Here is a 13,078-nt window from a genome sequence, read left to right on the forward strand (position 1 = left end):
TTTAACGCATATCTCCCATATAACGTTTTCGAGGTATTGCAACTTTCTCGAAAACGGCTCTAACGATTTCGATTAAATTTGGTGTACATAATACTCTTATTGATTCTAACAAAACTGCGTTTTTAGTTTTTCTTAAAAAATTCGGAGAACGGAAATATGGCGTTGCCGTTTTTCAAAAATTGACATATTTTTTAAGTTCATATATTTCATCAAAGCATAAGTCAATTCTATTCAAAATTTACAGAAATCATTTTGAAGTGTCAAATGTAAAAACAAAATTAAAAAAATTCTTTGAAAAAAAAAAATTTCTAAAAAGTTTTTGAAAAAAAAATTTTTTAACTTTCAATTTTTTTTTTATTTTTTTTTCTCGACACTAAACAAAATCTTAAATTTCCAATAGATATTTAAGACAAAGATACTTTGAACTACAAGAGCAAGTACGTGCGACCCAGTCGTGCATTTTTTTTTTTTTTTTAATTTATCTTTATGACTCCTTCTTTCGCAGAAAATACTTTTTAATATTCACTTTCTATCATAAAAAAAAGAAAAGTTAAAAATTTAAATTATTTCAATGTGAAAAATACAACTGACTTTTCACATTGAACGATAACAATTTGATGAAAAATCACAAAATTTGCCGTAACTCTTCGGGGTCTTAACCGAAATTGCTAAAACTTACAGACATGATCGATCGTACCAAAGGGCACCTATTTTATATTACAAGTGTTGCCAGTTTTACTTTTTTTCATACAACATAGTACGAAAACCGTCTTGCCCCCATTTCCCTTACTTATTTCTTACTGTGATTAACAAATTCTCTTCTTTTTTTAGTTTTTAGCTAGCATTTATTTTTTTTCAGTTTGACTGAGCAATTCAAATATGTTTCAAATATTTCAAGTTTAAAGTTCAAAATTGTACCTTCTATGAGAATTTCAATTGTTTTTTTTTTTTGTATACGTTTTTATTTGCCGCAGAACAAGTTAACCAATAAATTTGGTATGATGTTCCACTTATTTATTTTTTTTTTTCATATTTTCTTGAAGGCAATGACCTTGCAAGGACATGGTCGTAATACGATTTTATACCTACCATACCATGTAATCCCATTAATTTTCAAAGTAAAAGTTGTCCTACGTGAAATTCATTGGTGTCCTGTTTTTTTTTCCTATCTTGCCTCATAGAATATTTAAACCTTTGCACCGAATCCCTCCATAACTCAACACAGAAAAAAAAAAAACACATGAGTAACCCTATAAACAACCACCCTCCCCCTCACACACACACCATACAAGAAAAAAAAAAAAAAAAAAAACATTTTACCTGACGCACTTTGTGTGAGTTTTTCCAACAAAGTAGCTGCGTAAAATTTCAAATAGAAAACCGAAACAGAAAAAAAAAAAAAACATCAAAATCAAGAAAATGTCAACTCAAGGAAGAAATGGTGCAGAAACCACAGGATGTTAAAAATGGAAAAAGAGAGACGCAAAGAAATACCGCCAGTGGTGGTGGTGGTGGCTTTGGTAACAAAAACGAACGAAACGAAAAAAATAAATAAAAAAAAAAAAAAAAAACGAGAAAAAGCTGATTCAAAATTGATAGCCAAATTGCTCCAGGAGGCAGGCAAGGCAATTTCCTTTTTTTGTTTGCCAAGAATTTTCTTTTTCCCTTCTTCTCGTTCCATCATATTCTCTATGTGTTATTTCTGTTATTTTTTTTTTCTTGCACGTCCTTTGGTTTAGACCAAAAGTTTCCTGTTCACAAACCTCCTTTTACCCCTGGTAACTGAGAAAAATCTTTATTCTATTTCACCACCCATTCAGGTTATAAATGAGGTCAACTATTGGTTTCCCCTTCTCTGGCCTAGAGAATATGGTGGGTTGCTTCAACATCATAGCATCAGCATCAATTTCGACTTGTGCTGCTATAATACCTATAGTATACAATCCCTCTCTGGTTTTGTAACAAATTTCATGAGATCATCAGGATGCCGATGGCATATCAAATTTTCTTTAACCCCCATTCTCCCCAACATCTCCCTTCCCTCTGTCTTTCTCTGTTCCTTGTTCAGTTTGCCGTCATCATCTTGAAGTTGTCATAGTATTGACTTTATTATTCCTCTATAACAACAATCCCTCCCCTCCACTCGAGTGTGTCTATAAAATGAGTTGATGGAAAAAAGGGCTTTGGTGATTAAAAAGATAATCAAAAGGATGTCGTGTCCTCTTTGAAAAAAAGAGAGAAAGATTTTGTAAATAATATTTTTTTTTTTTCCTGATTCGGATTCTGATGTTGTTGTCATTAAAGATCCTTGTATTTGTATTTTTACTTTCTTTTTTATTTTAGTTAATATTTAAGAAACGGTGATTTAAAAATTATTCAAAACTTCGAAAAAGTTTATAAATTTGCAACCAAAAATCATGACCATAATTTTTATGAAAATGTGGTATTTACAGTTAAAGAAAAAAAAAAAAAATTGTAAAAAATTTACTCCTGCTTACTCAAATTTTATACATTTCAAAAAATACTCTTTTTTTTATTTACGAATATTTTATTTTCATCGTTTTAATTCTTATTACTCTAGTAGAGTAACTAAAGCAAATTATTAGGGAACCCGGCCGAACAGCTCTGATTTTGACGATTTTTTTTTTCCAACGTAGGTAATTAAAAATACTTTAAAGTCTATAGATTAAAAATTGCCGGTGTTGCCGTATTGTTTTTTTAAATTAAAATTAATTTTTTTTTTAACTAAACCATTTTTTTGCTTAAATTTCATAAAACAAATGATAGCAAAAGATTCTCTAGGTAATTTAAGGAAAATATATAAAAGGCAGTAAGGGACAATCTTCCATCCTTTAGCGATAAATGCAATTTTCTAACATTCTGACCTCAAACACAAAAAAAATATTTTGAAATCAACGGCAACACCTACAAGATTTTAATATACATTTTTAAAAAGCCAGAAGCTCATTTTTATCTCTTAAATTTAAATCCACTAAATTTAATCAAGACTTTTTGAAAAAATGGTCCTCAAACTCAGAATTAAAAAAAAAAAATGTTATTAGAAAAATATAAAATGACTTTTTTCCAAACTTTTTCTAATAAAATATGAATTTATTTAAAAAAAATTTTTGGCCATAAATATTATCAGTTGAATTTCGAAGCAAAAAAGGTAACATATATCACACTTTTGAAAAAAAAAAATGAAAAATTACTTCAATTTCAATGGTTTTTTTTTATTAAAACTGAATTTTTGCATTGAAATAATTAAGTTTCTCAAAGACTGTGGTAAGTAGGAACTTTAAATTTTTGCTATTTAACTTTCAACAGTAAGGGTTATTAAATGAATAAAAAATAATTTTATGTTTAGATGTTGAACTTTAAAAAAAAAATAAGTTACATTTTTTTTTCAAAACTTTTATTAAAAAAAGTTCTTCGAAAATGAAATACTTTTTAATTTTTTTCATAAACCGTAATACATATTGACATTTCCTTTTATAATTTGAAATCATAATAAATGCGGCCAAAAAAATTTGAAAATAAATGCATTTTATATTACGACCAAGTTTAAAAAACAACATGTTAAAATTTTTTCAATAATTTTTTTTTTCAAAAATCTGAGTTCAATTACCATTCTTTCAAAAGCCGTTCATTCAATTAACTTAATTTTAATTTTACATATATGACTAAGCTTCTAGCTTTTAAAAAATGTTTATTTGAATATTGTAGGTGTTGCCGTTGTGTTCAAATATTTTTTTTGTGTGTGAAGTCAATTAATAAGAAAATTGCATCTATCGCTTGAACTATGGAAGATTGTCCCTCACTCCCGTATATTTTTTTTCCTTGAATTTCCTAGACAATCTTTTGGCATCAATTAATTTATGAAATTTAAGAAAAATTTTTGAAAAATATTTGTTTTTGTTCACAAAAATCTTCAATTAAATTTAAAAAATCAAAACGGCAACACCGGCAATTTTTAATCTATAGACTTTAAAGTATTTTAATTACCGACGTTTGAAAAAAAAGATCATCAAAATCTAAGCTGTTCGGTCGGGTTCCCTAATATTGCCAATTTTTGAGCTTTAGTTACTCCACTACTCCGTTACAGTAGAATTTATTATACAAAATACAATTGAAAAAAAAAAAAAACAAATTATGCAATGTTTTTCAATGAAATTAAAGTTTCACAACCAGTTTTAGCATATATAGCTTCTCTCCAGCAGTGTCTGAATAGAAGAGAATTAAATACAGTCAACCCCAACTAAATATTCAGCTTCTTTTAAGTACTAAAGAGTGTAATTTTTAACAGCAGCAAGGTTTTTCTGCATTGGAAAAAAAAAGGTCTTAAAGAAGCTGAAAAGAAGTCTTAGCGAAGCTTTACCGAAACTTTAGCGAAACTATGGCTTTTGAAAAACGTGGTACTCCATTAGATACCAAGGCTATATATAGTCCATCCACTCTACCCACTCAACTAATGCATATTAACCAATTTGAAAGGTGTGCCAATTTTGCACGTCTATACCGGCTCTTGAAGATAAAATAAAATTAAATATTGTTTTGAAATAACCAAAATACTTTAAACAGTGAATTTCTCTATCAAGCTTCTAGGAAGTAGGTATTTAAAGAAGTCACTGCATTATCTAACTTTTATAACCTCACTTTCTGAAGTCTTCAAAAAAACATTTCTATATAACTTTGAACGGAGGTATAACTTTTATTTGAAAATAAGTTCGGAGAAAGCTTTATTAACTTGCGATTACAATTTTTCAATTGTTAGCAGAATTATTGAGTTAGTTGACATAGGAACTATAGTACATTTTAGAAAAATGTGTGAACTTCGTAAAACACAAAATAACATCTATTTGTTGTCTTCTAGAATTGAAATCATAGAAGTAAGAAGAAAAGTCGCTAGTCCCATAAGTTACTTTGGAAGAATCTTGAGGCCTACGAAATCTAAAAGCTGAGTGTATTTAAAAAAAAAAAAAAAAAAATATTTTTGGGGATTTTGGAAAATATTATTTTGGGTTTGGATTCACAAATTTTGAGGTCACAGTTCTAGCTTAATGGAGCCATCGCAAACATTCTAACAGCTATATTTTCAAATAAAGAAACATTGGATAAAAAAATGATATCTATAGGTACTCAGTGGAGTGGAAGTTTTGCAATGCAAACTAAAAACCATCTACAGAGGACTTGCCAGAACTTCCAAGAATATTATCTCATGTTGGACAAAAACATGCGCATTAGGGTGGACCGAAAAAATCACTTTTTTCATTATTTCAATTTGCTCTACCTATAACTTGTTTTCTCGACACAAAATAATGCTACCCTAATTTTTCGATGATGTTAAGGGGTTGCGCGCACCCCTTTATTAAAAAAAATAAGCTCTTTTAGTTTTTAATTTTTTTAAACCTTAAATAATTTTTTAATCGAAAAGCTATTTTAGTAAAAAGTATTGAGTATCAATAGATCTAATTACCTCAATTTTTATCAGATCATAATTTGTATGGCAAAAATATCGCCACCATCAAAAAAACATATCCGATATTCAATATTATAAGTCGCTGCATCCACGACAACATCATTAAAAAATATGGATAGTTTTCAAAATAAAATTTCGTGGAACCAGAAGTACGATCTCGAGTAGGTCTGATAAAAAAAAAGTTTTTTTGAAGTGAAAACTTCTTTAGTATCGTAGTGATTTGAAACAAGATGAAACGAAAAAGCGACACGACTTCAACTTGTTATAACTTTTTTGTTTTAATAGATAGATGAATGAAATACTGTAGATAGGTAATTAAATAAATTATAATTGTACAAAATTTCAATTAATTTCATATTCAAAATTCGGAGGTAACGGTAAAAAGATGTTCTTTTCCAACACACGTTATATTTTTTGATCTAGTGCACATACAAATTTGATTTAACTTTAATACGCATGCTGATAACATAACCTTTTATATATCACACATAACGTTACGTGATCTACAAGTTACACAATCTTAAATTGAAAAAAAAAAAATTAAAAATACCTCAAAGCACCTGTGGAGATCTGTTGGCGATGACCAGCTACCAGTGTGGGAAGTACCGTAATCTCAGTCTGGAAATTCGACATGGTTGACTTTAAAAAATTCTAACTTCTCTTGTAGACATCTTTGAAATAAGATTTATACATCATTATACAAGGTGAAACAATAAGCTTTCACATGGTATAAATTTTTTTACAGGTTGTCAAACAAAAAAATTGATTTAATAGCATGAGAACATAAAAATAAATGTTTTTTTTTGCTTTTTGGATGAAATTTCATCGAGTTTAAAAAATTCTAACTCTTTTTGTAGATGTCTCATACACCTGACCGATATATACACTTTGAGCTAAGACAATAAGCTTTCAGATGGTGTACAAATTTGTATAGGTTGTTAGGGAAAAAAAATGGATTTAATAGCGTGAGAAGATAAAAATACGTGTTTTTTCGCTTTTTTTGATGGAAAGTTATCGAGTTCAAATCTTTAAAATCTATGAAGTAATTTTTTAAATCCCAACTAAATTAAGTCCTAAATCTATGAACTAATTTCCATCAACAAATTCGATAGGAATTAGTTTGTATAGAGCAAAAAATTTAATGTTAAGAAAGGTAATTCTTCCCCGCCAAATTTCAAAAGTTGAAATAATTCCTTATTTTTTTTTTTTTGTATTTTAACTTCGAATGAATATCGTTTGTTCAGATTTCTATACAGCTTACATTTGACACTAATCCTGGAAATTTCCTCCAACAGATATATACCTATTTCCCCCTTTTTTTTTAAATACCTACCATCAAGCCTTAAAATTAACACGTAGTAAACAGAAAACAACCCACGTACCAGGTGAATATATTCAAAGCCTTTAAATTAACAAAAAAAAAAAAAAAAGACGGGAAACCTTATCAGAATAACCTACACCACCAATAATCTTATAGAGACCACCCATTACAGCCCCCAAAAACAGCTCACAATTAAACCCTAAAGGTTCGCATCGACGATTTCACGTTTCACAACAAACAGATTGAAAGCTTTATACTTCCGCCACTTTCTCTTTTCCTCTCTCTCTCTCTCTCTCTCTCTCTCTCTCTCTCTCTCTTAGTCATTTTCTGACAATTTGATTTATTTAACCTAAAGAAGCTATCCGCAAATTCAACAACGAAAAATGCCACAAGATTCAACGTCCGTCCGAGTTGTGCGTAATTTATCAATTCATTCAATCAATAAGGCATGGCATGACCATAGACTGAGGATGGTAGAAACGTAGGAAAATAAAAATAAATAAATAAAAAAAAAACAACATCCTCTCGTCCTTTTTAATTCAATCAATGAAAAAAAAAAAAAAAAAAAACACACAGAAATATACATAGGTATAAAAATTCTGCCCAGTATTTTGTGGCTATACCTTCACTTTCATCATCAACCAATATCACCCCCCTCCTACCCTTCTTTTCCTAGTCTTCACGCAAATTATTGAAAAGGACGAAAAAAAAAAATATTATAAATCGAAGTTTTTTTTTTCGCAGGCAAAAATAAGGATAATAACTCATAGAATTGCACAAATAGAAAAGGATAACTTTGATATCCTTGCGATTTTCTTAAATTTATCTTTTTTTCCTTCATTCTTCTATTTTCTATGATGTTCTGAGATTTTATTCATCATCATCATTATCATCCCTCAGGAAGAAAGGACGAATAGATGGAGAAAAAGTGATAAGAAAAAAAAAAAGAAAAAAATAAATAAATCAGACTCTCAATTAATCGAGTGCCCTCTAGGTTTTTCTTTCCCATCAAAATGAACAAAAAATAAAGAAAAAAAAAAAAGGGATACGCGCGGTACAAAACAATTTTCTTTGTTATTTTCCTTTTTTTTTTTTTTTTCTAAGATATATTTATTAGAAGCTATGTTTATAGTTGTAGAGGTACTTACCATTACAGCATTCTTCTTGAAATCCATGAAATTCTTCACCTCGGCAGCAAGTTCACGCAAAAGAATTATTCCATCTTTACGTTTTACTTCGATATCGTTGTCCTTGTATCTCTGCAAAATAAAAAAAAGGACAAAATACAAAAATAGAAAAATACAAAACACAAAATAAGTATAAAATAAATAAATTACAACTTATAGACGGTTATAAAACTTTAACGTTGATTAATTTTTAAAAGAGACAATATCCTTAGATCCTACTTTTCTTATTGTAGGTACACACTTTTGTATAGGAAACTTAAGTTGGATGACAAACATGGTTTGTTGGCAATGGGGGGGGTATATAGAAGTGACAGACGATTATTATAAGAAAAAGGGGGAAATTGTACATTTTTATTTATATTTTCAATCATAAATTTTAAAGCGGAGGTACAAAAATGACATCGCGGATCATACTTTTGGGTTAATTGATTTAAGTTTGGCCTAAGGAAATGCTATAAAATTTTCCAATAAATAATGGAAGGGATTATTTTATTAGGGCAACTAGAAATGAAAATTTTTTGGGGGTTAACTGCGTATCATTGAGTTTCTAATTTTTTAGGTAATTTGGAACCGAAATAAATAGGCATATTTTGAATACTAAATTTCAAAAAGTTATCACTAAAAAAAGTAACACTGAAAGGTAATAGGTCGCAAACTTATTTCAATTAAATAATCTTATCTTTAGTAGAGTAACTAAAGCAAATTATTAGGGAACCCGGCCGAACAGCTCTGATTTTGACGATTTTTGTTTTCAAACGTAGGTAATTAAAAATACTTTAAAGTCTATAGATTAAAAATTGCCAGTGTTGCCGTATTGTTTTTTTTTAAATTAAAATTAAATTTTTTTTTAACAAAACCATTTTTTACTTGCGATATAGGTACTATATATCAAGTTATGCATTCGTACAAAAAAAAAAAGTTGAGATAACATTTTTCCATGACATTACGATGGTAGACAATGCCAAAAAAGTGGGTCCCGGAAGTCCGTCTGTCTGTCTGTCTGTCTGTCTGTCAGTCTGTCAGTCTGTCTGTCTGTCTGTATAAGGAGCTACAGCCTAAACGGATAGACCGATTGATGTCAAACCTGGTATGCAGCGTTATTTGGCGACTCTCCAGAGGGGTTTTTGGAATTAATTTTTTTGGACCAAAAATAACGGTACTTGTCATATACCGATTTTAGTAAAATTGAAATATCTCAAAAACGGCTCCAACGATTTTGTTTAAAAAATTCAAGTGTTAGTTTAAAGTTAAGGTCTATCTTCTAATGAAAAAATTTTTTTTTGAAAATCATTATTAACGGTACCTGCCATAGAACCGTTTTTTTTCAAATCCGATTATCTCCAATACTGCTTATTCGATTTCAACGAAACTTTTTGTGAAGAAGCATTTATATAATTTAAATATAAGCCAAAAATAAAATTTTGAAAAAAATAATTTTTGGATTTTTAAAAAAATTTTGAAAATTTTTTTTTGAAAAATCAAATTTTCGAAAACGGGACATTGAATTTTTTTGAAATTTTGTTTTTAGATGTTGATTAGTGATTTCTACAAAATGGCATACCAATTTTATTTTTAAACTTTTTTTCCAAAAAATTATTTATAAAAAATTAGTTTTTAAAAAAACGGCTCTAACGATTTTGAAAATTTTTTTTCTAAAAATGCATGTTAATATATCAATCAAAACTGCATACTTGTTTTGGAGGGCAATTTAATTTCAGATTTTATTTTATTTTTTTTTTAAAACGAATTTTATTTTTTTTTCCAAATTTCTATATAAAAAGTCCTAAAAATTTAAGCAACTTTAACTCTAAGAGCAAGTTCGTGCGACCCCAGTCGTGCATTTTATTTTGCTTAAATTTCATAAAACAAATGATAGCAAAAGATTCTCTAGGTAATTTAAGGAAAATATATAAAAGGCAGTAAGGGACAATCTTCCATCGTTTAAGCGATAAATGCAATTTTCTAACATTCTGACCTCAAACACAAAAAATATATTTTGAAAACAACGGCAACACCTACAATATTTTAAAATACATTTTTTAACAGCCAGAAGCTCATTCCTATCTCTTAAATTTAAATCCACTAAATTTGATCAAGACTTTTTGAAAAAATGGTCCTCAAACTCAGAATTAAAAAAAAAAATGTTATTAGAAAAATATAAAATGACTTTTTTCCAAACTTTTTCTAATAAAATATGAATTAATTTAAAAAAAATTTTTGGCCATGAATATTATCAGTTGAATTTCGAAGCAAAAAAGGTAAAATATATCACACTTTTGAAAAAAAAAAAATGAAAAATTACTTCAATTTCAATGGTTTTTTTTTTATTAAAACTGAATTTTTGCATTGAAATAATTAATTTTCTCAAAGACTGTGGTAAATAGGAACTTTAAATTTTTGCTATTTAACTTTCAACAGTAAGGGTTATTAAATAAATAAAAAATAATTTTATGTTTAGATGTTGAACTTAAAAAAAAATAAATTGCACGACTGGGGTCGCACGTACTTGCTCTTATGCTTAAAGTAACTATAATGTTAAAGCTTTTTATTCAAGAAATTTAAAATTCGATATTTTGAAGAAATTTCATAAGTAGTATAAAAAAATTAAATCTGTTTTTATAATTAATAAAACTCCGTTTTAAAATATCTTAAAAAAAAAAACAAATATGCCATTTTATTTCTCGTATAAAAAGGTATTTTTAGAAAAAAAATTTTGAAAATTGTAGGAGCCGTTTTTTAAAAAAATAATTTTTTATATATAAAATTTTTTTAACATTTTTCAAAAAAAAGTTGGTATGCCATTTTGAAGAAATAATTAATTTACATATAAAAACTAAATTTCAAAATTTTTCATTGATCCGTTTTCAAAAAATTGATTTTTCAAAAAAAAATTTTGAAATATTTTTTAAAAAACCAAAAATGCGTTTTTTGAAAATTTTCTAAAATTTTAATATTATCTTTACTTACACACTTTTGTATAAAAATTTTCATTTAAATCGGGTTAATTTTGTACGAGATATTCAGAAACGAAAAAAACCGTTCTATGACAGGTACCGTTAATAACGGTACAAAAAATATTTTTTTTATTTAAAAAGTTGGCCCTTATGTGTAGTATTACACACAAAAATTTTAATCAAAATCGTTAGAGCCGTTTTTGAAAAAAATTAACTTTTCTATTTCCGTTATATGGCAGGTACCGTTAGTTTTGGTCATAAAAAAAAAATTTCAATTTCCCCTCTAGGGAATCACCAAAAACTGCTAACTACCAAGTTTGAAGAAAATCACTTCACTCGTTTAGGCTGCAGCTCCAGATAGAGACAGACGGACAGACAGACAGACAGACAGACAGACAGACAGAATTGCCGGACCCACTTTTTTGGCATTCTCCATCATCGTAATGTCATGTAAAATTGTTATCTCGAGTTCGATTTTTTTTACGAATCCTAAACTTGCCCTATAGTACCTATATCGCAAGTAAAAATAAGTTACATTTTTTTTCAAAACTTTTATTAAAAAAAGTTCTTCGAAAATGAAATACTTTTTAATTTTTTTCATAAACCGTATTACATATTGACATTTCCTTTTATAATTTGAAATCATAATAAATGCGGCCAAAAAAATTTGAAAATAAATGCATTTTATATTACGACCAAGTTTAAAAAACGACATGTTAAAATTTTTTCAAAAATCTGAGTTCAATTACCATTCTTTCAAAAGCCGTTCATTCAATTAACTTAATTTTAATTTTACATATATGACTAAGCTTCTAGCTTTTAAAAAATGTATATTTGAATATTGTAGGTGTTGCCGTTGTGTTCAAATATTTTTTTTTTGTGTTTGAAGTCAATTAATAAGAAAATTGCATCTATCGCTTGAACTATGGAAGATTGTCCCTCACTCCCATATATTTTTGTTCCTTGAATTTCCTAGACAATCTTTTGGCATCAATTAATTTATGAAATTTAAGAAAAATTTTTGAAAAAAATTTGTTTTTGTTCATAAAAATCTTCAATTAAATTTAAAAAATCAAAACGGCAACACCGACTATAGACTTTAAAGTATTTTTAATTACCGACGCGACGTTTGAAAAAAAAGATCATCAAAATCTAAGCTGTTCGGCCGGGTTCCCTAATATTGCCAATTTTTGAGCTTTAGTTACTCCACTACTTGTAGAAAGGGAAAATTGCAGTGCAACAAATATTCACGTTCGATTTGTGGACACTTTATGTCAGGGGCTTGATGTTCTGCATTAACTGGTTAAGAAGCAAGAGAGCGCCAAAGTCCTCAAATTGAGAGTTTTGAAGTTTTTTTTTACAATAAAAGGGTTTTGAATTAATATCCCGAAATCCGGTAAATCCAAAATCCGGAAAATCCAAAATCCCGAAAACCCAGAATCCCGAAAATCCAAAATCCCGAATAGGAACCCGAAATCTCGAAAAATTATTAAATTATTTCATTTATAATATCATGTATGTAATTTTAATATTATGAAAATAGTTGAGAGTTTTGAAGTTTTTTTTACAATAAAAGGGAATCCGGAAAATCCAAAATCCCGAAAACCCAAAACCCAGAAAATACTGAATCCCGAAATTCCAAAATTCCGAAAACCCAAAATTCCGAAAACCTAAAATCCCGAATGGGAATACGAAATCCCGAAAAATTATACAAATTTTGTATTTAATATAATTTTGTAATGAAAATAGTAAAAGCAAATGATTTTTTCAAAATTAAATAATATTTTTCATTTTGACGCCCTTTCTGATTGTATCAAATCCGCTCTCTTTTTCCCTTCCAAAAAAGTAGTAAAAAGAATTAAAAAAACTAGCATAAAGTTGGAAACAGTAGTTAAATTCTTTGTGTTCCTTGTTTTTTTTTTTTTGTGTAATTTTATTTCAGAATGTAATAAATGTTTTTTTCTTCTCAACAACAAACGAAAAAAAAAATCTAAAACCAGTCCAAGACGTAGACAAGTAAGAATGAAAAGAATACAAACAAACAAACAAAAAATAACTACTGCAAAACCCTTTTTCCTAAGAAAAAGAAAACCATGTTAAACCATCCAAGATGTGTTTGCGCCATAGTTACATTGTG

General features: G+C 28.2%; 1 protein-coding gene across 3 annotated transcripts in view; it reads right to left on the bottom strand.

Moving 5' to 3' along the window:
* The window catches only part of LOC129913011 (voltage-dependent calcium channel subunit alpha-2/delta-3), a 150,979-nt gene that overhangs the window by 42,324 nt on the left and 95,577 nt on the right, over positions 1 to 13,078 (bottom strand). For all 3 annotated transcript variants that reach the window (XM_055991330.1, XM_055991329.1, XM_055991328.1), the window contains exon 4: positions 7,949 to 8,059. In XM_055991330.1, the coding sequence (XP_055847305.1) occupies positions 7,949 to 8,059 (111 nt within the window). The remainder of the gene's footprint in view (positions 1 to 7,948; positions 8,060 to 13,078) is intronic.

The sequence above is a fragment of the Episyrphus balteatus genome, chromosome 3 (assembly GCF_945859705.1).
Source record: "Episyrphus balteatus chromosome 3, idEpiBalt1.1, whole genome shotgun sequence".
NCBI lineage: Eukaryota > Metazoa > Arthropoda > Insecta > Diptera > Syrphidae > Episyrphus > Episyrphus balteatus.